This window comes from Orcinus orca, chromosome 4 (assembly GCF_937001465.1).
Source record: "Orcinus orca chromosome 4, mOrcOrc1.1, whole genome shotgun sequence".
In the NCBI taxonomy this organism is placed as follows: Eukaryota; Metazoa; Chordata; class Mammalia; order Artiodactyla; family Delphinidae; genus Orcinus; species Orcinus orca.
Genome location: NC_064562.1, coordinates 118,789,388 through 118,811,148, shown reverse-complemented (window position 1 = coordinate 118,811,148; position 21,761 = coordinate 118,789,388). Strand labels below are relative to the sequence as shown.

Below are 21,761 nucleotides of genomic sequence, written 5' to 3'. Positions count from 1 at the left end.
GAGGGGCTGGCCTTATACCCCAAGCCGTGCAGGTACCCTCCGGCCCTGCCCAGAGCACCTGAGGGAGGGGAGGGACTGTTTGGGGGATGGCAGCAGGTGTCTGGTTGAGAGCTGCAGTGCTGAGCGGGGTCCATCTCCCGGGTGGGGAGGGGGCTGGGGCTTGGTCCTTGGCTCTGACCCCAGCTCAAGACAGCTACATGGAGACCAGAGGCAGAGCCCCCGACCTGGGGCGATGAAGACTGGGCTCCTGGAGCTTGGGGACACATGTGCTGCCTCCCATCCCCAGACACTCAGAGTTCCAGGGCCAGTGCAGCCAAGGTGTTTCAGCACAGTTGCTGGTGGTGCCAGCCTGTCCACATCCTGTCCAGCTCAGGAAGGATTTGCCTGCCAGGATCCCCTGGGTTGTCAGCTGCACAGCTGGGCCTAGAGGGGCTGACCAGGCAGTAGCAGCAGCAGCTGTGGTTATGGGGAAAGCCGCACAGCCAACGTCATTCGGCCAGGTCTCCGTCCCACCTCCACCACCTAACTCGCCTTGAGGCCTTGGGGCAAGCCCGGTAGCTGCCTTATGCCTCAGTTTCCCTATCTGTTAAATGGGAACATCTGATGTGTCTGCTTCCCTGGGTTCTTTAAGGAATAAACGAGAGAGTCATATCCGGAGCCTGGGCACTGCCTGTCACATGTAGTTACTCAGCGGTTGGCAGACACGTGTCTGCTACACAGGCCACACCAGGTACCTTTGAGGGCCTCCTGACCCTCATAGTGACCTGTGAGGTCAGATGTGGCTTTCCCCACTTTATAGGTGGGCAAACTGAGGGTTGGAGAGGAGAGGTGGCTGGGCTGCTGTAACAAAGTACCACAGACCAGGGTAGGGGTTCAACAACAGAGATTTATTTCCTCACAGTCCTGGAGGCTGGGAGTCTGAGATCAAGGGGTGGGCAGGGTTGGTTTTTCCTGAGGCCTCTCTCCTTGGCTTATAGACGGCCGCCCTCTCCCTGTGTCCTCACATGCTCTTCTCTGTGTGTGTCTGTGTCCTAATCTCTTCTTGTCAGGGCACCAGTTGTATTGAATCAGGACCCACCCCCATGACCTCATTTAACTTAGTAACCTCTTTTAAGACTGTCTCCAAATACAGTCACATTCTGAGGGTCTGGGGGTTAGGACGGCCACTCAGGAATTTGGGGGGACACAGTTCAGCCCATCACAGCAGGTGTGCACAGTCACAGATCACACAGGTGTTGGCACTGGGTTGGAAGCCAGGCCTACAAGAAACCCAGTCTGTGCCTCCCCAGGCACCTCCTGCCTCTACGTGCCCTGGCTGCCCGTTTGCTCAGTCCAGCCACCCCATGGCCCTGCCGGGGGGCTTATCCAGGCCGCCACTGGGAGAGTTTCTGTTCTCAGAGAATTCAGCAATGTGCTTACTGGCTGGTATGAGAAACATAAGTGTAAACTTTGTGATTGCGTTTAACTGCTGTTTCTATATGATCTCATGATAACTGTTGCTGATGTATTTATAGTGTTGTTACTTTAGCAGAGGAGTCCCCATTGAACACCGCAGGGCGAGGGCATGTGGGGAACTTACCTGTTGGTTCATCCACACATTCATTGAGCCCCCAGCCCCCCGCCCCGTGCCTGTGCTCTGGGCCTGTGCTGGGCGTTTGGAAGTGACTCAGAAACGGCCCGCCCTCAGGCAGGCTGGGTGCTCAGATACTCAGGGAGCTAGCCGGATGACAGTACTTGGCATGTTGCACCAGAGATTTTAGGAAGCCATGCAATGGTCAGAGTGGCCCGAGAAAGCTTTGCAGGGGTGGTCTGGAGCTGGCTCTGAAGGATTTTGCTGGCTGGCCCAAAAGGTAGCAGGGCTCACACCGTTCCAAGTGTCTGGCATCACCTGGGAGTATGCGCAGCACCAATCAGGGTGCCAAGGCCACTGGGGCAGAGACCCTGACTTGTTGAGGCCCATGGCCTGGAGTGGGTGGGGGCAGAGAGGGCAGTGGTCAGCACATGGGCCCAAGCCAGGCCATGAAGGTTCCGGCTGCTGCCCAGCGCTCACCGAGCTGGTGATTCATTCGTTCTTGCAATGAGCAGCCCACCCTGGTCTGGATCTACACTGGGCCAGGGACTAGTCCAGCTACAGAAGTGAATCAGGCTTCATCTTGCCCTGCAGGGGCTGCCGGCTGCAGTGGGTAGGCCGGGAGAGTTGGAATTTGGGTGTGATGTGTGTGGTGATGGAGGGAATAATGCAGGGCTCTGGGAGCCCAGGGGAGGCCCTGACCCAGTCGGGGAAGCCTTCCAGGTCTCCTGGAGAATGGAGGGAAGGTGAGGCACAGGGACCAGGCAGAGGGACCAGCTAGCCTAGGAGCCGGCACCCACGTGGGGGCAGGGGGAAGGCCAGTGCCCCAGAACCGCGGTCACCCTCATGCCCCAGGGAGTGGATGCTGTCATTCATTCTTTACAAAACTGCCAGGCCCCTCAGCCTTTCATTCTTTCCTTTGCTCAGTCCGTGGCTAGTTATTGAGCACCTACTGTGTGCCATGTTGTGTCCCAGAAGCTGGGTTGCCCTGGAGGTCCTCTCCTGGAGCTAGTATCTAATGGGGGAGGCAGGGAACGAAGGCCAGGAGATTAACGTGTAATATTTATTCCATAGTGAAAAGTGCCAAGAAAGTAAGGCAGCAGAAGCTGGTGGAGAGTCGTGGGGCTGCAGTGGGGGTGGCTCTTTTGGGAGGTGGTCAGCAAAGGGGTGCTGCAGGGGGTGGGAGGGCAGGTCCTGCAGAGGCCTGGCTGGGAGCATTCCAGGCAGAAGGGCCGGCTTGGGGAAAGGCCGCAGGCGGGAAGGTGCCTGCGTGTCTGAGGTGCAGCAGCCAGGGACGTGGCTTGAGCTGGGTGGTCAGGGAGGAGGACCGGAGAGCCATCAGCCGGGGTCAGTCCTGTGGGCCGGGGAGGACGTGGGCTCGTATGCTGGATGCCACAGAGCCCTCGAGGGTGTTTTTGGTTTTCTTTCGTATTTTTACGTGTATCAGTTCAGTCATTTATATCACTATGAACACTATTTTACACTTCGGCTTATAATCCAAAAGTACTTTATTTTGTTGCTCAGACTGTTCTAGCTTTGGCCACGGGAATCTCTTTCAGTTGACCCCTGTGTTCCTTTGCACCCCATCATTGTGGCATTTATTTATTAATTTATTCTTGGGTACACCCTTACTTTCCAGTCCTGTAAGGTGCTCCAGGTTCGTCTTGTATATTCCCTGCCCCAGTCCTAGAGCCACTCATTTCTCCAAGGAGCCCTGGTCCCACTTATTAGAGAATGGCATGAGAAACCAGGATCTGGGCACTGGGTGTGCTCACCACTGCTGGCATGTCGTTGCTTCTAGGCTTAGCTGACAGAGCAAGGAGGTGTATGCGTATATACTAACCGTGTATGTGTACATATCTAAAATATTTCTAAATGTAGCATCTATATGTATATTAAGTTAAACATGAGTTCTTACCGATGTCCCCAGGCTAATCCACTAGCACCTGGATCCTCTGGCCTTCTCCCCTCGCTCATCCGTCCTCCCTCCAGCGGGGAGGGCCTGACCCCACCACCCATTTACTTAGTTATTCAGCACTCTAGTGGTTTCAGAACGGTTAACCCTCACCCCGTGGATTCAGAGGGAAGTAGAGGGAAACCTTCTAACGTGTGTGTTCAGAGGCCTATGCTGGCTGCTGGGAAGGACTAAAGGGCGAGTGTGCGGGGGCAGAGGCAGGGCGATGGGTGAGAAGGTGACTGCCACGGTCTGGCAGAGGGCTGCTGCCTCTGGCTTGGACCAGGGTGGTCGCAGGGAACGGGGAAAAGTGGTCTAGGCCTGGAAGTGGAGACCCGGCGCTGACAGATGGGCTGAGGAGTTGGGGAAGGAGCCAAGTGGAGGCTGACTTCACTGTGCCCACGGGCACTGGCGGTGCTGCCACAGAGTTCTCCAGGCCAGCCCCTCCCACCTAGATGCCTGCCCTTTGTTGGTCACTTTGCTCTTGCCACATTTAGAGCCCAGGCGCTGAGGCAAGGCTGGTAAGGGCCCCTCTCTCCTGCTGCACCTCTGGACTTGGGGGCGGGGCACAGCTTGGAGGCAGCTGGCGAGTCAAGTGGCACATGACTTTCGTAGACCTGCTCCACTCAATGGAGTAAGGAGCGGGTGCTCTGTGCCCACCAGGGGCCACCCCCGCCTCACTGTGCCACACCTGGCTCATGGCGCCTGGGCTCGGCCCTCAGCTTTTCTAGGCAGAGCTGGTGGGACCCAGCAGGGCCTTCTCCCGCAGCCCATCCACTGTTAGCCTCCCTGCCCTACACACGGGTGTCACCTGGCCCATCTCAGCTGGCCCCCTCTGCCCCTCCCAGGGGCAGGCCCGGCCTCACCCAGGCTGCCCTGCACACGCCTCTGCTCACGCTGGCCACATTCCTCCTTCCTTTACTGCCTGGGACCAAACTCCCCTTTATCCGCTCATCCGCTTTCAGCTTTCCTCCTCCCAACAGTCTTTGAGGGGCAGCTGTTGGTAGCCTTGTTTCCCAGGGAAGGGTCAGGAAGCTCTGGGAGGTCTGTATAGTCAGGGTTCTTCAGAGAGAAGAAGAACCAGTAGGAGAGAGAGATGGAGGGGGATTCGGTGTTTTTCAAGAAGGTGGCTCACATGGTCGTGGAGGCTGACAAATCTGAAATCGGCGGGGCAGATAGGCTGGAAATTCGAGGGAGCGTTGATCTCACAGTGATGAGGCAGAATTCCTTCCTCATTGGGGGACCTCAGTCTTTTCTCTGAAGGTCTTCAACTGACTTGGTGAGGCCCACCCACATTATACAGGGTCATCTGCTTTACTCCAGGTCTACTGATTTAAATGTTAATCACATCCTTAAAAATTCCTTCACAGCAACATCTAGACTGGTGTTTGGCCGAATGACCTGGTGCCACAGCCCTGCCCAGTTGACACGTAACATTAACCATCTCGAGGTTAAGTAGTTTGCAGAGGGAAATGCACTCGTCAGTGCAGATTCGGATTCCGACAAGATCCCATCCCTTTGACTTCAAATCACCGTCAGCATCCCAGAAAGTTAGAACAGTGTTGCCTCCTTAGAAGGAGAATGCCAAAAGCATTTAGTTCCTCCCTGGGGAGATCATGTTAAATATTTAAAGTTCTGGCTTCCTGGCACTCAACCCCTTAGGAAGAGGCCAATTCTAGCTCTTGGGTGAGATGAGCCCTCTGACAGGTCCGGTCCTTGTTTTATTTCTGTGATTATGCGTGTTTGATGTAAGGAGACATTGATCTTGTATCTTTGCCTGGCCAGGTTTATTTGCTCCTTTCCCTGATGTTATGAGTAAGGATTTATCAACCCGAGTGACATCGTAAAACTCCTCACCTAAAATTAATTTCAGCATGTTGGTGTTCTGTAGACTGTGGTCTGGGGGAAATGTTGCCACCTTGGAAGCAGCTCATCCATGAGAGACACATTGGTTTCTGTTCTTCGGAGATTGCTGTAATTTAGAAAACGAATGGGTTCCTGTGGAATGTGTGTAATTGTGTGATATTTGAAATAAAAAGATCGAATAAAGCCTTTTGGAGTGTTTGAAGAAGACACTCCCTTGGCATATTTTACAAATAATGTTTTTTTTTGCTGAATAGACGAATACCTTCTGGTGGGGTTAGCAGCCTGGCACCCGCAGAGCACTGGCCCTGGGGCCGGGCTCCTGGGGGTGAAGCCTGGCTCTGCCCCTTGGCAGCCCCTCATCCCAGGCAGGTCACCAGCGGCGCATCTCTGATGCTCGGCTGCCTTGTGGCAAAGCAGTTACCTCCTTCCTGGCTGCTGTGAGAGCTTCATGTGGGGGGGAGGGTCACAGAAGCCCCCAGCCCGGGCAGGAGAGCCACTCAGCAGTGAGGGCACCTCCACCCCTGCCCCTCTCTACGTCCACCTGCTCGGCCTCCTCTAACTCCAGAGTTCAGGGCATGGGCACTGGAAATGTGTTTCTGGTTTACAATCTGTTCTGCTCTGATGAGACAGATGATTTCTGCGTGGCATATTTTGTGACTGATAAACTGTCCTTCCTCGTAAATCTCCAAATTGGAAGGGATGTTAAAGCCTTACTCTCCTCTCCAACACCCTCAGATGTTTTTCCACGGCTGGGAACATCTCAACAAAATAGTAGGGAAGACTCTGCGTGGGACTGATGGAGGTGGCAGGAGGGGGAACTGGAGAGCGGGGACCGGGGGAGGGTCTCAGGGGCCTGTCACACACGAAGGGACACGGGGAGGTGGCGGCAGGCTTGGCTGGCTCCCCCAGCCCGGACCCTGACTGGCTCTCCCCCCACGGCTGCAGGTGGGCAAACTGCGCGAGCGGCTGCAGGAGGCCAAGCTGGAGCGCGAGCAGGAGCAGCGGCGACACACGGCCTACATCTCGGAGCTCAGGGCCAAGCTGCACGAGGAGAAGACCAAGGAGCTGCAGGCGCTGCGCGAGGTGCTTATCCGCCAGCACGAGCAGGAGGCAGCGCGCACGGCCAAGATCAAGGAGGGTGAGCTGCAGCGGCTGCAGGCCACGCTGAACGTGCTGCGCGATGGTGCAGCCGACAAGGTCAAGACGGCGCTGCTGGCCGAGGCGCGTGAAGAGGCGCGCAGGGCCTTCGACGGCGAGCGCCTGCGGCTGCAGCAGGAGATCCTGGAGCTCAAGGCGGCACGCAAGCAGGCGGAGGAGGCACTCAGCAACTGCATGCAGGCCGACAAGGCCAAGGCGGCCGACCTGCGCGCTGCCTACCAGGCGCACCAGGACGAGGTGCACCGCATCAAGCGCGAGTGCGAGCGCGACATCCGCCGGCTGGTAAGTGCGCTGCCCTCTCCCCCCCACCGGCTCGAGTGCGTACCTGACCTTCCGCACACGCAGCCCATCCTCCCTGCACACATGCAAGCCCTCCTGCACACACGCAGCCAATCCTCCCTGCACACACGCACCCTGCTCCCTCTTACGCACAAGCAACTTGTCCTCCCTGCACACATGCAAGCCCTCCTTCCGCACACACGCAGCCCATCCTTCCATGACGCATGCGCCGTGTCCTCTCCACAAGCAAGTGCCCCAGTCCTCCCTCACGGAGCAGTAAATGCCGAGTTTTGGGGACCCACTGTGCTCCAGGTATGGTTCTAGACCCTGGGGTTCCAACAAAGCCCCTGCCATCCTGGGCGTGGAATGGAAGCTTTGACAGGTCTCTCCTGTCTCTGGAAGACACCTAAGAAATTTAAGGACTGGAGGCAGAAGGACCAGGTGTTCTTTTTGGAGCCCTGGTCCAGCTGTCCATCCTAGACTGGTCACCAGTCAGTGACAGAGCATCAGTTCACAGCTTAACAAGCCAGTACCGAGAATGGCAGAAGAGATGCACTGATTTTAAATGTCTAATGTATAGAAAATCTAAGCACATACCGATACTAAGTTCTCAGAAGTATTCCCCAGCCCCTTTTCCCTTTGTGTGTGTAGGGGCGGCGTTATCACATAATAGGAAGAGAAGGCTTTGGAGAAAGTCTCTTCTGGGTGTGAATCCAGACTCCCTCACTCGTTAGCTGTGTGAGCCCAAGCAAGTTGCTTACGGTCCCTAAGCCTCTGGTGCCTCACCTACAAAAGGAGAAATAATCACGTATCTGTTACCGCATTACGAGAATTAAGTTAACTAAAGCATCTATCCGCAGCTTGTAGATTGTGTAATAGGAGACATGTAAAATATGTTCCTCTGTTACAGGAAATGTATATTTAAGGTAAATAAAATGGGGAAAAAACAAGTATTTGCACAAGAGACAGACTGAGCTTAATTTAAAACGAACCAAGGACTTGGTGTCTGTTTCCATTTCAGTGCCAAACAGAAGTATCCCCAGCTCAGGTAGTCTCAGTGTGTGGGGGCCACTTAGGAGAATAGAGTGAAAAGAATAAATGTCTATTTCTCCAGTTCTCCACGCATTTGATAAATGTCCCTTGTCAGACAGGCCTCTTGGCAATGTGTTCAGAAAGTGGCCTGCGTTTTGTTTCTTTGTCAGCTGGATTGGATTAGAAATGCAAAAGGCTTCCAGGCTTCCACTTACACATTTAACATGCCTCTTAAGAAACAGTCAAGAAGAAAAGGCAATTATGGTCAACGTGGGGCTATTGGACACATTCTTTAGACCAGTTAGGATTAGGTCTGAGAAGACTCCCCCCAATACACAGGGGCTTAAAATCTGGAAGTTATTTCTCTTTCATATACAAAATCTGTAAAGTGCTCCACAGAGTAGGGTAGGCCACAGGGCCTCTTACCTCTTCTCTCAGAAGGGGCTCTGGGATGTGGCCATGGTCCTCATGGCCCCTCATGCCATGGAGTGCCAGCCATCACATCTGCATCCCAGGTTGGCAATAGGAGGGCAGATGAAGGAGGGTATGGTCTTCATTTAAAAGCACTTTTCTTTCTGGAGGTTCTATATACCTCCACTTCCGTCTCTTTGGCCGGAAGTTACTTGCTCAGCCTCACCCAGCTGCAAGGGGAGCTGGGAAATGCATGGCAGCTCCTAATAAATCCTGGTATGGCACTCTGTTCATTTCCTAGGGCTGCTATAACAAACTCCATGGCTTATAACAACAGGAATTTATTCTCTCGCAGCTCTGGAGTCTAGAAGTCTGAAAACAAGGTGTCAGCAGGGCTGTGCCCCTCTGAGGGCTCCAGGGAAGAACCTTTTGTTTGCCTCTTCCAGGCTTGGGTGGTTGCCGGGAATCCTTGGTGTTCCTCGGCTTGCAGCTGCATGACTCCAGCCTCTGCCTCCACATGGCCTTCTCTTCCCCACGTGGCTGTGTCTTGTCGTCTTCTTATAAGGACACCAGTTACTGGATCTAGGGCCCACCGCCATCTGTTATGATTTCATCTTAGTTATATCTGTAAAGACCCTATTTCTAATAGGATCACATTCTGATTTTCCTAATAGACATGAAATTTGAGGGGGACACCATTCACCCAACTACAGGTACCAAGGAGGAGACGAGAATGGATCTTGGGGTAGCAGCTTCTTTTTCATTCTTTGATGCTCCAAACTTTGCAAATGAAGTGGAACTAACATTTATTCACAAATTGGTGGGTTCGTTGGGAGCTGACTAAACTGAGGTTTTCACTGAGACGAGTGTCCTGATGGATGTGACTGCTGAGAAATGCTTAGATTCTGTGCCTCTGGGGCTGAGAAAGGGCATAGTGAGGGCTTTGCAGGGGCTGACCCGAGTCTGAATCATGGATCTGCTTCTGACTAGTGTGTGGGCACATTCACCTCTCAGGGCCTCAAGCTTATCTGTAAGATGGAGTAAATAATGTCTACTTTGAGGGTCTTTTGAAGACTGAGAGAGAGAGTGTCTCTTAGGTACCAGTGTAGTCCTGAGCTCACACTAGCACGTAAGTAAAAAGTGATAGACGTCATCCAGACTGTTGTTCTTTCCCTAACTGTATGTCAGCTAGAATCTTATGGTTGCAAGGGACAGAAATTCCACCTCACACTAGCTTAAACCATGAGTCTGCCGGCTCTCATGACTGAAGTAGCAGGACTAGCCTCAGGCATAGCCCCAGTGGCACTAATGATGTCACCCCGGACCCAGGTTTCCCAGGCTCTGCTGTGTCCCCTGATGCATCATTCTCAGGCTCTGAGCTCTCAGTGTGCTGGTGAGATGCCACCACTGTGCCAGACCCCACATCCTCACAGGAAACAGCCCAGTTGATTTACAATGTTGTGTTAGTTTCTGCTCTACAGCAAAGTGAAGCTGTTATACATATACATATATCCACTCTTTCTTAGATTCTTTTCCCATATAGGTCATTACAGAGTATTGAGTAGAGTTCTCTGTGCTATACAGTAGGTTGTTATTAGTTATCTATTTTATATATAGTAGTGTGTATATGTCAATCCCAATCTCCCAAGTTATCCCTCCCCCCCTTTCCCCCTTGGTAACCATAAGTTTATTTTCTACATCTGTGACTCTATTTCTGTTTTGTAAATAAGATCATTTGTACCATTTTTTTTAGATTCCACATATAAGTGATATCATATATTTGTCTTTCTCTGTCTGACTTACTTCACTCAGTATGACAATCTCTAGATCCATCCATGTCACTGCAAATGACATTATTTCATTCCTTTTAATGGCTGAGTAATATTCCATTGTATATATGTACCACATCTTCTTTATCCATACCTCTGTCAAAGGACATTTAGGCTGCTTCCATGTCCTAGCTATTGTAAATAGTGCTGCAGTGAACACTGGGGTGTGAGAGAAGCTCTTTCTTAGCTCCTAAGGAGAAACAGGAGGGGCCTAGCAACACCCTCTTCAGGCCTGTTGGCTCTGATTGGGTCATGTATCCACCCCTGAACCAGTTACTATTAGGTGGCAGAGCCATGCAGGTGATGTGAGCCAATCAGGGCCTGCCCTGGGAACTTGGAGTGATTTCAGCCCCACCCCTCTCCTGAACCACATGGTGAGAGTGGGAGTGTGGGAGAAGGGGAAATGGATGCTGGGAGGCAACCCAGGAATGTCCAGCACACTCAGGTGTTGGGGTTTGGGGAAGCTTGAGAAGCTCATTGTCAGAGGTTTACACTGCCTCAGGTCCTCAGGGCAGGGGGCAAGATCACTAAGGGCCCAGCCTGGGGGCCAGACCAGAGTCGACAAATAGTGAGAGTAGCTGTGTGAGCTGGCAGGTCTCCTGACCTCTGCAGCCTCAGGACTCTGGCTGGGGAAATGTGACAACCTAGAAAATGTTGGCTCCACAATCTATTCCACATTGTCCATCCATTCCTGGATGCCATCTCCACTAGTGGAGACTGTTTTCTGGGAACCTTTCCCACATGATGGGGTGTAAGTCCTCTGCTCATTTTCTAGGATAAATGGGGAATCTGTGCTCTTCCAGGCTGAGAATTTGGATTTCCAGAGATGTCTTGCTTAAGATGCTGTTCTTTCTTGTGGGAGGAACTAGTGTAATGCAGTGGTGGAGACAGCGCTTCTGGGCTCCAGTGCAAAGCCAGGAGTGTGCAGCTGGGATGCTGAGGGGGACGGACTGGAGCCCTACCTGTTAACTTGTAACACCTCCCCAACTGGCACCACTGATTCCCCTCGATTTATCTTTTTCTCCTAGCATTAATCATGCTCTGATCTACTCCATGTTGACTTTTTTATTCTGTTTTCAGCTACCCTCCCCTCTGGAATGGAAGCTCTGAGGGCGGGGACTCTGTTTTGCTCATCAGTGTTTCCCAGCACCTGCTGATGGCACTCAATTCAGTATTTGTTGAATTAATTAAAGCATGTTTAAGTGGTTTCAATTAATGAACTTTCACTGGTTCACATTGCTTCTGGATTGAACCCTGCAGTGGCAACAGTGTTTTCTGCATCATCAAGTGCTCTTCCCTACAGCGGGGAGGTGTTCCCACCTCCGGCTCTGAAGAGCGGGGAGCTGCGGGTGACCGCCACCAGGGGGAGCAGCAGGCACATTCTGCAGCTGCTGCAGGAGAAGCTGCACCGGGCACACCCTTGGCTGGAGTTCCAGGAAACTGTCATGGGGAGGTGGTTGGGGAGTATCCTTTTTTCTTCTAAAGAAAGGCCACTCAAAGAGCTTGTCAGAGCTCTGGGACTTTGCTTGAAAGCCTCAGTCTGGAGGTTGGGGGTACCATTTGCTGCCTTCTGTAAACTGTATTTTGTAAGTTTTTCATGGTCTGCTGTTTAAATCAGATAGCCTTCTGTTATGCAGGAGCTAAAGTAGATTACTAGTGGCCGCTAACATTGATTGTGTGCTTGTAAGATGCCAGGCTCTGTGCTAAATTCTTCCCGTGGTTGAAGTCTCCCCCCAGTTGGACGGGGTGTTCTCAGTGTCCCCACATTACCGAAGCTGAGGCTAAGAGGGGTGGCCCAGTCTGCCCAGAGTCACACAGCAGGTAGGGGCGGGGATTTGAGCTAGCTTCTGTCTGCCCTCAGGGCAGGGCTCCTAACTAGCATTCTCTGCTGTAGCGATGTTTCAAGTTACAATCAGCTTTAGTTTGTTACCCTCTGAGAGTGTGATGAGTGAGAAGGGCATTTGTATTAGTTTCCTGGGGCTGCCTTAACAAATGGCCACAAACTCAGTGGCTTAAAACAACGGAAGTTTACTCTCTCACTGCTCTGGACTCCAGAAGTCCAAACTCAAGGTGTCAGCTGGGCTGTGCCCCACTGAAGGCTCTCGGGGAAGACCCGTCCTTGCCCTTACAGCTTCTGATGGCTCCAAGAGTTCCTGGGCCTGTGGCTGCACCACTCCAATCTCTGCCTCCCTCTTACATGGTGATAAATGGAATATTTCCTGCCATACCAATAAACAAAGGATGTCACAGTCATCAATGACTGCAGCCCTTCAACGTGAGCCGGTGAGCTCTGAGGAAACTCAAGGCTGACAAGAATACCTGCCATCTAGCAGCCCTCAGACTGCAGCCACTCCCTGCAGCGGTGAGCCCTGAGGAAACTCAGGGTGTGAAAATACAGGATACTGGCCCCAGGTAGCTGAGGTGCATATCAAAGGAATGATTTCAGTGAGCCCAGACTCTTGCATCTTCCCATACATAGGAAAGCACTAAATTCCTTTACTTGAGATATCTGGTTTTCTTTAATTAACAATCATCTTTTGACGTTCCCTACTACTTTGCCTTTGTCGCAAAAACTCCTCTATATCCTGGCTCCTCCCCTCGCCTCCTCCGAGCAGTTTCTCAGAGTTGCCTGAAACGCTGTCTCCTGGGCTGCGGTCCTCATTTTGCCCCCAATAAAACTTAACTCGCAACTCTCACATTGTGCTTTTTTTTTTAAGTCAGCAATGGCCTCCCCTCTGTTTTTTTTCTTTGGTCTGCGTCTTCTCTTTGTCCTATGAAGACACTTGTCATTGGATTTAGGACCCAGCCAGTTAATCCAGGACGATTTCCTCATCTTAAGATCCTTAATTACGCCTGCAAAGACCGTTTTCCCAAAAAAGGTCCCATTCACAGATATCTGAAGTTAGGATGTGGACATGTCTGTTTAGGAACCACAATTCAAACAACTGCAATATTCATTCATTCATTTCCTCAATATTTGCACACCTAATGGAAACAAAAGTCTAGGAAAGACAGGAACTACTATTTATTGAGACCTACTATGTACATGCAGCAATTATAATTAGAGCTAATGTTTATTTTATGCCTACTGCGTGCCAGGCAGTTTTTATGTGTTAATGTATTTCATCCTCAAAACATCCCTATTATTAGCCCCATTTCACAGATGGAAAACTGAGGCTTAGGAAGAAATCAAGTAACTAAACCGAGGTGACAGAGCCAATAAGTGGTGGCATCAGGGCTAGAACCCAGGCAGTCTGGACCCAGTGGCCTTGCTCCTAAGCAGCCTGCCTGTCTCTGCTGTACCCTTCAGCCCTCACAGCTCCCCTTCCAGGTGGATGTTCCTACATCCCCATTTTACAGGTGAGGAGCCTGAAGCTTAGAGAGGTTGAGTGACTTGCCAGAGGTCACACAGCTTGCCAGTGGGGATTAGTCTCCAGTTAATACTTTTTTACTCCATGCACAGTGCTTTTTCCTCTGTGCCACGTTGTTTTATATCAGTTGGCTTTAACCTTTACGTTGGGTAATCAAGGTAGTATCCACGTTACACTGCCTTACATACAGGCCCGCTCGTGGCGGGCACTCACAGGTATGTGTTAAATAAAGCCACATCATATAGACTTTATCCAGATTTCGTTGAAACCATCCTTACTAAAGCATTAGTATTCTTTTCAGAACTTTTTAATGTACCTTATCTCAAATAGAATTTATTCCTAAGTCCCATGATGATAGTAATCACTGTAGCCGAAACTCTTATGGTTTTTGTCAATTAATGAAACTCTAGTACTTGGGAAATTTTCTCTTTTAACACCTGTATTAGTTTCCTAGGGCTGCTGTTACAAAGTACCATGAACTGGGTGGCTTAAACAACAGAAATTTATTCACTCAGAGTTTTGGAAGCTAGAGGTCTGAAATCAAGGTGTCAGAGGACCATGTTTTCTGAAGGCTATAGGGGAGGATCCTTCCTGCTTCTTCCGGCTTCTGGAGGCTCCAGGCGTTCCTTGGCTTGTGACCACATCACTCCAGTCTCTGCCTCCATCTTCTCCCTGTGTGTCTCTCCTCTTATAAGGACACCAGTCGTTAGGGCCCACCCGACTCCACTGTGACCTCATCTTAACTAATTATATCCGCAAAGACCCTATTTCCAAATGAGGTCACATTCTCAGGTTGTAGGAAGGACATGGATTTAGGGGAGGGGCACCCCAGTATAGCACCCTTACTGGGGCAGTTTCCCAGCTGTTGGCTTTGTGTTCAGAAACAATCGAAGTGTATGGCCCGGGGCAGAAGCTCCCTCCTCCGTAAGTTTCTTTCTGCTTGGTTTCCTCTAGGGAATGTGGGGCGAGGCTGGGCTGGGGGAGCTGGGGCTCACGCTGAGGCTCGAATGTGGGGAGGCTGAGGTGCTTTGGAGGCCCCAGAAGCATCCAGTCGGCTCTCTGACCGCGGGACCCTGAGAGACGTCAGGGCGGAGGGAGGAGGTTGGAGTGTCAGCTGCACACGGGGAGTTAGCATGGGTGAGGATGCGGCTGGCTGAGGAGAGGATACAGACTGGGAAGAGAGCCAAGCCTTGGAAACTACAGATTTCGATGGTGACCAGGGCAGGGCGAGAAGAAGATGGAAACAGTGAAGTCCCACAGAGGGCGTGAGGGTGGGAGCAGTTCACGTAGCTGGAGTGGGCGACAGTGTCAGACGGGGTGAGAAGGAGAGAGGATGGAAAATTGTTCAGTGAGTTTGCAGGCCAGGAGAGCGTTGGAGACGTTAGCAAGAGCCGTTTACTGGAGGGGTGGGGACGTGGCCAGACAGGAGTGGGAGAGAGGACGACCAACTCTGTGAAGAAGCTGAGCTGCTGGAGGGCCAGGGGGTGATGGCTGGAGGGCCCTGGCAGGTCAGGATTTGACTTTATTTCATTAAGGGGAGAGAGACACGAGCACTGATCAGTTTCGAGGGTAAGTGTCTGGGTTGACCATCGTTGAACCCACAGCTCTGTGCTCCTCTGTGCTGGGGGTGGTGACGGCGGAGCAGGGCCTGGGCTGTGCACTATGGTGTCTCTCTGTCCTGTGTTGCTGAGTTCAGCTGCCCCAGGTCCATGGACCTGCTGAACCTTTCCCTGGGCCTAAGGCCAGCAAAAGAGAGCTTTCCCTGGTCACGAGCCCCTACAGTTGAATGCTTATTCTTTCTCTTTCCAGATGGATGAGATCAAGGGAAAAGATCGTGTGATTCTGGCCTTGGAGAAGGAACTCGGTGTGCAGACTGGGCAGACCCAGAAGCTGCTTCTTCAGAAAGAGGCTTTGGATGAGCAGTTGGTTCAGGTCAGAGAGGCTGAGCGGTACCACGGTAGTCCAAAGAGAGAGCTCCCACCTGGCATAGGGGACATGACCGAGCTCATGGGTGTCCAGGTGAGGGGCTCATGCAAGCACTGGGGCCTCAGAGCTGACCACCTACCTGTCCTTCCTCCTACTGGTCATTCTTCTGGCGAACTTGCCTGCCTGCCTGCCTTTCCCCCACCCCTCCCCCTTCCCTCCCATCCATCTGTGCGTCCTTCCTTCCCTCCCTTACCCCTTCCTCCCCAAACGTGGAGCTCAGTTGAAAAGAAATGAAAACATGAGTGCCGAGTATACAGTGAGAGCTCAGAAAGGGACCCAGTCAGATCAGTACATGACTTAAAGGCAGAGCTCTGCCCATGAGGAGAGCTCAGCCAGCAGAGAGGGCACCTGGGGCCACAGCTTGGTACTTATCAGGCACAGAGGAGGCCAAAGCTGCATTCATTCATTCATTCCCTCATTCATTCATTCACTAAATACTCAAGTGTCTGTTGAGTGTGCTGTGTGCAGACACCACGTGAGGTGCTGGCGTCTCAGCGGTGAGTGAGGTGGGCACAGTGCCTGCCCTTGAGGAGCGTCCTGGAACTCTGTGATTGTGCCTTTGTCAGAGATGCTTGGCGGGCAGGGGTTGGGACGGGAAGGTCCCCAGATACCACGTTCAGATGTCAGGCAGCCTCTGGAGGGTTTGAGGTCTTGTCGCCTTTGAGATGAAGTCTTTCCACATGTTGCTTGATTTGGGGGAGCCCCAGCATGGCGCATGGTCCTCCTAGTGAGGAGCTCACCTTTGCCCTCAGAGTTTTCCACAAAGGGTCCACAGAGCGCTTTGACTCAGTTAAGCTTTTTCAAAGTATGTTTGTATCTTGCTTCTTTTTTAGGATCAGCATATGGACGAGCGAGATGTGCGGCGATTTCAGCTAAAAATTGCTGAACTGAATTCGGTGATACGGAAGCTGGAAGACAGAAATACCCTCTTGGCAGACGAGAGGAATGAACTGGTAATCAGCCCCCAAGAGGCAGATGGCGCCTTGGGATGCAGGAAAGCAGCCCCGGGGCCACAAACCACGCCCTAAACAGGAAGTTAACGCACAGGCCATCTGCTTTTCTCTACTTTCCTTCTCATTTCTTCCTGATTAAAAATCTAACACTCGCTTGTTGAGGAAACCTGTTAGTGCCCTTGATTCTGTAGGAATTTATCCTGAGCTGACAATCAGAGAAGTTCAGTGAGGGGTGTGGACAGGGTTTTCACTGCAGTGTTGTTTATAGTAGCAACCAAAACCGAACCAAAACAAAACCAAGCCCCACCTAAGTATTGATCAAAATAATTATGGAACATCTATGCAGTGAGTTTCGTGCAGTCATTAAGAATGATGTTATAGGTCACATTTATTTGCCATAGAAATTCGTTCACGATGAATTAAATGATAAAAGCAGTCTACAGAACAAAAATACATTGTCATCATCCTGGATTTTGGAAGTTGTTTTAGGTGGTGTGATTATGGATAATTTTTATTTTTTGCTTATCTATTTACTTTCTTTTGCATAAAAGTTCACATATTTCTAATTTTAAAAGTAGTGAATGTGAACTTCTGGTTAAAAAAAATAAATCTCTAGTAAGAATAGCAATTTCTTGAATATGTTTAAGTTTGCTGGATAAACAATTAACCTAATTTTTATGTAGTGGTAGTCAACACGTGCAAATGTCTTGACAAGTGTCTCGTAATATTTCTCTTTATTCTAAATTTTATTATGAAAGTAAGTGTATCAATATATTTGAAAAACATGGGAGATGAAAAGTGTTAAAAAGTGTCACCTCTTCACAATTTTAACAGGATCAGAATAAATTCATTTCCTTCCAGTATTTTTAAAGGCATATTTTTATATAGTGTTCATCAGACTGTACATCTAATATTATGTCTCCACTTTTCATTTAAATATTCATGAGCTTAAAAAAAAAAATCCCTCATGAGAGGCAAAATAGTTTACTAAGTGGATTAGAAAAAAAAATATCTTGCTTGAAACAATGCAAACCTTCTGAAGTGTTTGAAGTAAGAATCAATAAGCTGGCCAGCACTGGGACCTTAAAATCATGGGGTGACTTCTGGTAACAGTTCGAGGTGATTCTCACGTGTTTTTAACGCTTATGCAAATATTTTGGCACCCACGAAGAGCCTTTTTTTATTGTTCTGTGGTTACAAACGGGACGTTTTCCCTGTGTAATATTGTCCCGCAGCTTGCTTTTTTCGCTCCCCAGATGCGTGAGATCCACCTTTGTCTTTGTAACAGCTGCATCATACTCTGTTGTGTAGCCAAACCATGGGTTATTCAACCATTCCTCTACTGGTGCAGATTTAGGCCGTTGCGCGTTTCCTTGCTGTTGTAAACAGTGCCTCACAGAAGATGCATTTCCGTCTTTACCGACTTGAACCTTTATTTCCGCAGGATAGATTTCTAGAGGTACAATGTATGAGTCAAGGTACATGTTATACTTTAATGGCTACCATCAGTGTTTTATCTTAACTTTCACAGCCTGGTAACCAAAAGCAGGGGTGTGCAGTCAGTCCCTCGTGTTTGGTTCTTGGTCCTGGCACTTTCTACGTGGTACATCACCCCACCTCTTTGTAGCCAGGTTCTTTGTCTGTGGAATGGGGATGGGGATGGGCCCCCTCCTAGGGTGGTGGTGAGGGCTAAATGAGAGGGGATGCCTGGAAGGTCCGAACATCGTTTTGGACACATGGCGAGTACTTGATAGATGCAGTGGTTCTTGTGATTGTCGTGATACTGATAAATATTTTAAATTGTTTATAATTTTCATCCATTAAAATGACCCTGCGAAGACTCTCACTATGCATTTAGTTCTCATAACAAGTCTCTGAGGCAGATACTACCATTATTCCCATCTTATAGAAGAGGGAACTGAGGCTGAAAACTCGGCCGTGGTCATGCAGCTAGTGTGTATGTCACGGAGGACACTGTACTCAGAAGGAAAAAGAGTGGGTGCCTCTAATGGAGCAGCCTCCCAGTCCCAGCTCCCCCTCCCCCTCCCCTGTCATCTCTCATGTCTCTGTCTCGCTGGACTGGCCTCCACACAGCAGTCAGAGTGATGGATTGTTCTAGAAGGCATTCCTGACCACAGAGTGCTCCTGCCTCAAAGCCCTGGGTGCGGCAGGAGTGTGGCTGCAGGTGGAAACAAATGGCAGAGCTCTCAGCTCCCTAAATCAGACCTCACCATGCCCGCCCCTTCTCTGCCCATCCCGCAAACTCCTTGCTCCCGCTGCACTCAGCGACGCGCCGTCTTCTTGTCCGTTCTGAACCCCTGGATGTGTGGTTCCCCGGCCTGGCGTGTCCACCGGCGCCTGTCTCACTGTGTTCTTACCTCTGTTACCGTCTTTGTCCTCTTCTCTCGTCTGTTGGACGGTCACCCCATCGTGTCATCCCTTTGACCCAGCTCCCAGCACAGGGCCCGGGCCCAAGAGGGGCTCCTCAGATGCTGATGGGATGAGAGAGACTGGAAGGACACCTCGTCAGTCATAGGGACTGTGCTCAGAGGACTCAGGGCGTGGCTCCAGGGCTGGATGGAGCCCTGAGCATTGAGGCTGGCATTGAGCAGGGCCAAGGGATCGTCTGTTGTCTGAAAAGTGTTGAGCTTTCGGCTAGGTCTCTACCTGGAGAGGAATGGTGGCCAGGAGGAGCTAGGTAGCTGGAATGACCTTTATGCATGTGACCCATGACCTCTGGGGGTTATGCCCAGAGGTAAAGGAAGTGTGGAAGAGGCTCAGGCCGCTTGCCGGCGGGGACGACCTGAGGGAGGTCTCTGGGCCTCCGTGTTGGGCTGCACCCCCTCCTGTTGCCCTGCCCGAGGCCCTCTCAGGCTCAGGTGGGAGCCTGCATTTGGAAGCCAGGTGTCTGTGGGCTCTTCGTGGTGTTTGCACCACCCAGGAGATGTGGTCCCAAGCAGCGGCAGCTCCAGGCCAGGGGGCATCTCCACTGGCCTCTGAGGTTGGCTCTTACAGCTGCTGCCCTCTCTGTCTGGCCGCAGCTGAAACGCTCCCGTGAGACCGAGGTCCAGCTGAAGCCCCTGGTGGAGAAGAACAAGCGAATGAACAAGAAGAACGAGGACTTGCTGCAGAGCATCCAGAGGATGGAGGAGAAGATCAAGAATCTCACGCGGGAAAACGTGGAGATGGTAAGTCATCGTCTTGGAGGCCTTGTCTCTGCCCGGGCTCCTCCAGCTCCTGGCCCTCACCGTACACGTTCCCTGGGGCCACCTCCTACCCACCTTCCCCAGGAAGCCTGCCGAGCGGTCTCAGTCTGCACCCGTCCCTCCTGCCTCTGTTCTCCACAGTTCACAGCACTGTGGGCATCTGTGCCTGACAGAGAGCCCGGGGCAGTCAGACAGTGGGTCTCCACCCAGGGTCCTTAGGCCCAGCCCTCATTCTCTCAGCTTCCTCATCTGTGAACTGGGAAGGAAAATATCAGTGCTGTGGGTTTAAGGAGAGGATGAGTGATGGCGTAAAACATTCTCACAGAAAACCCGGTGCACTGACGAAGCTCAGTACGTGAATGATTACAATTTTGCTCTGAGTGCTTTGAATTTGGGCCTTTTATTTGCTCCAACAAGAATGACTGGTCTTTGTGGTCAGGGTGGTGTCTTGCAGTTGATGGTTTAAGGAATACTCTGAGGTTCATTGTCTAAACTAGTGTCAGTCATGCCCATTTTACAGCTGAGAAGACTGAGGCTCCGGGAGACAGAACACCCTTCTCCCTCGCCCTGGCAGGTCCAGGTGTGAGTGTGTGTCGTTACCATGTGTTCCGTGCTCTCTTTCCCCAGCGACCAAGCTTTCCAGGCTTGGTGCAGACACCCACCTCTCCCCACCCCAGTGCCCACCCAGCCCTTCCTGTCAGCGTCGGGCACAGTCAGCCACACCTCGGGCCTGACTCTGGTCTGCAGCTGTCCACTCCTCCAGCTTGACGACCTGGGGGCTCTCATCCCTCCCTCCATTCTTCCATCCCATATCCCCAAGCCCACACTCCATGCCCTGACGCGCACCGTGGCTTCCTATCAAGTGTTGTGGATGAGTGGCCCTGCAGTGCCCTCTCTTCCCTTGGCTGCAGAAAGAGAAGCTGTCGGCACAGGCGTCCCTGAAGAGGCACACTTCCTTGAATGACCTCAGTTTGACGAGGGACGAGCAGGAAATCGAGTTCCTGCGCCTGCAGGTGCTGGAGCAGCAGCATGTCATCGACGATCTCTCGCTGGTATGTCTGCATGAGCGTGAGCGACAGCCCTCCGTGGGGCGCATGAGACCCAGGCCCCGGGAATGGCAGCAGGGCTGCAGGGCGATGCTGCTGGCAGGGTGGGATCTCACAGAGCTCCTCCTGGTGATGGGCACCTTCCCCCTTTGTTCTTCCAGAAAGCAGCCTCCACTTGTTTATATGACATCACTGGTATCTGGGAGTGGTTTTCATGGCTACTCTTTTTCTCAAATCTTATCCCTAGTTTGCTGCCATTGAGAAGCAGCATCAGTTTTTTAAAAAGAGCCTTCTGGCCTCTACAGAGTGGGCATGATCTGTCCCCAAGAAATCTATTTTCTTTTCTTCTAGCCTAGTTGTTGCAGACTGTGAACTTGAAAACTGGAACCTTGTGATCAGAGCAGAATTTGAAGGACTTGTTAAGACTCTGTGTGTGTGTGTGTGTGTGTGTGTGTGTGTGTGTGTGTGCGGGGCATCATTAAGGGGGTTGTATGTCTTAAGTAGGTGGAGTGTTACACCCAGAGAATTCTGCACCTCTTTGTGGAAGGAGCTTAGGAACCAGGAAGGGAGCATCTATAGTGAGCTTTAGTTGCATCTTAGAAGCAAAGTGTGTTCTGCTTGCCCAAGGGGGTATGTGATGCTTCCGTTAGTGGATCTTCAAAAAGTAGAAAAGCCAGTGATCAAAATTATAGAAAAGGCTTTGACTGTAATTGTCCAATTCATTTTGCTTTCCTATCTCTCTATCTCTACTCCTTCCTTCTCTCCTTCCACTCACCCATCCATCCTCCCTCCCATCCCTCCATCCATCTTCCCATCGTCCCCTTCCTCCACCCATCCCTTCTTCCCTCCATCCCACCTTCATTCCAACCATCATCTAATCATTTATCCTTCCATTCATCTTTGCTTCATTACACGAAAGTCTTTATGCCACATAAGATGAAAAAAACACACTCAACAAAACAATGATAGAGTTGAAAGAGGAAGATTAACAGATAAGACTAGAGAAAATGAAGATAGCAGCATCAGTTAAGATCAGCAGGGACACATGGGTGGACCATATGGGCTGTGGCCAAGCACCAGATTTGTCTCTGGGTTTCCTG

At 51.2% G+C, this 21,761-nt stretch overlaps 1 protein-coding gene across 3 annotated transcripts in view; it reads left to right on the top strand.

Moving 5' to 3' along the window:
* The window catches only part of LOC101273854 (janus kinase and microtubule-interacting protein 1), a 101,405-nt gene that overhangs the window by 59,080 nt on the left and 20,564 nt on the right, over positions 1 to 21,761 (top strand). For 2 of the 3 annotated variants that reach the window (XM_033427847.2, XM_033427848.2), the window contains exons 3-7: positions 6,336 to 6,830; positions 15,280 to 15,489; positions 16,290 to 16,409; positions 19,451 to 19,597; positions 20,527 to 20,667. In XM_033427847.2, the coding sequence (XP_033283738.1) occupies positions 6,336 to 6,830; positions 15,280 to 15,489; positions 16,290 to 16,409; positions 19,451 to 19,597; positions 20,527 to 20,667 (1,113 nt within the window). The remainder of the gene's footprint in view (positions 1 to 6,335; positions 6,831 to 15,279; positions 15,490 to 16,289; positions 16,410 to 19,450; positions 19,598 to 20,526; positions 20,668 to 21,761) is intronic. The other variant, XM_033427849.2, reaches the window with a different exon arrangement.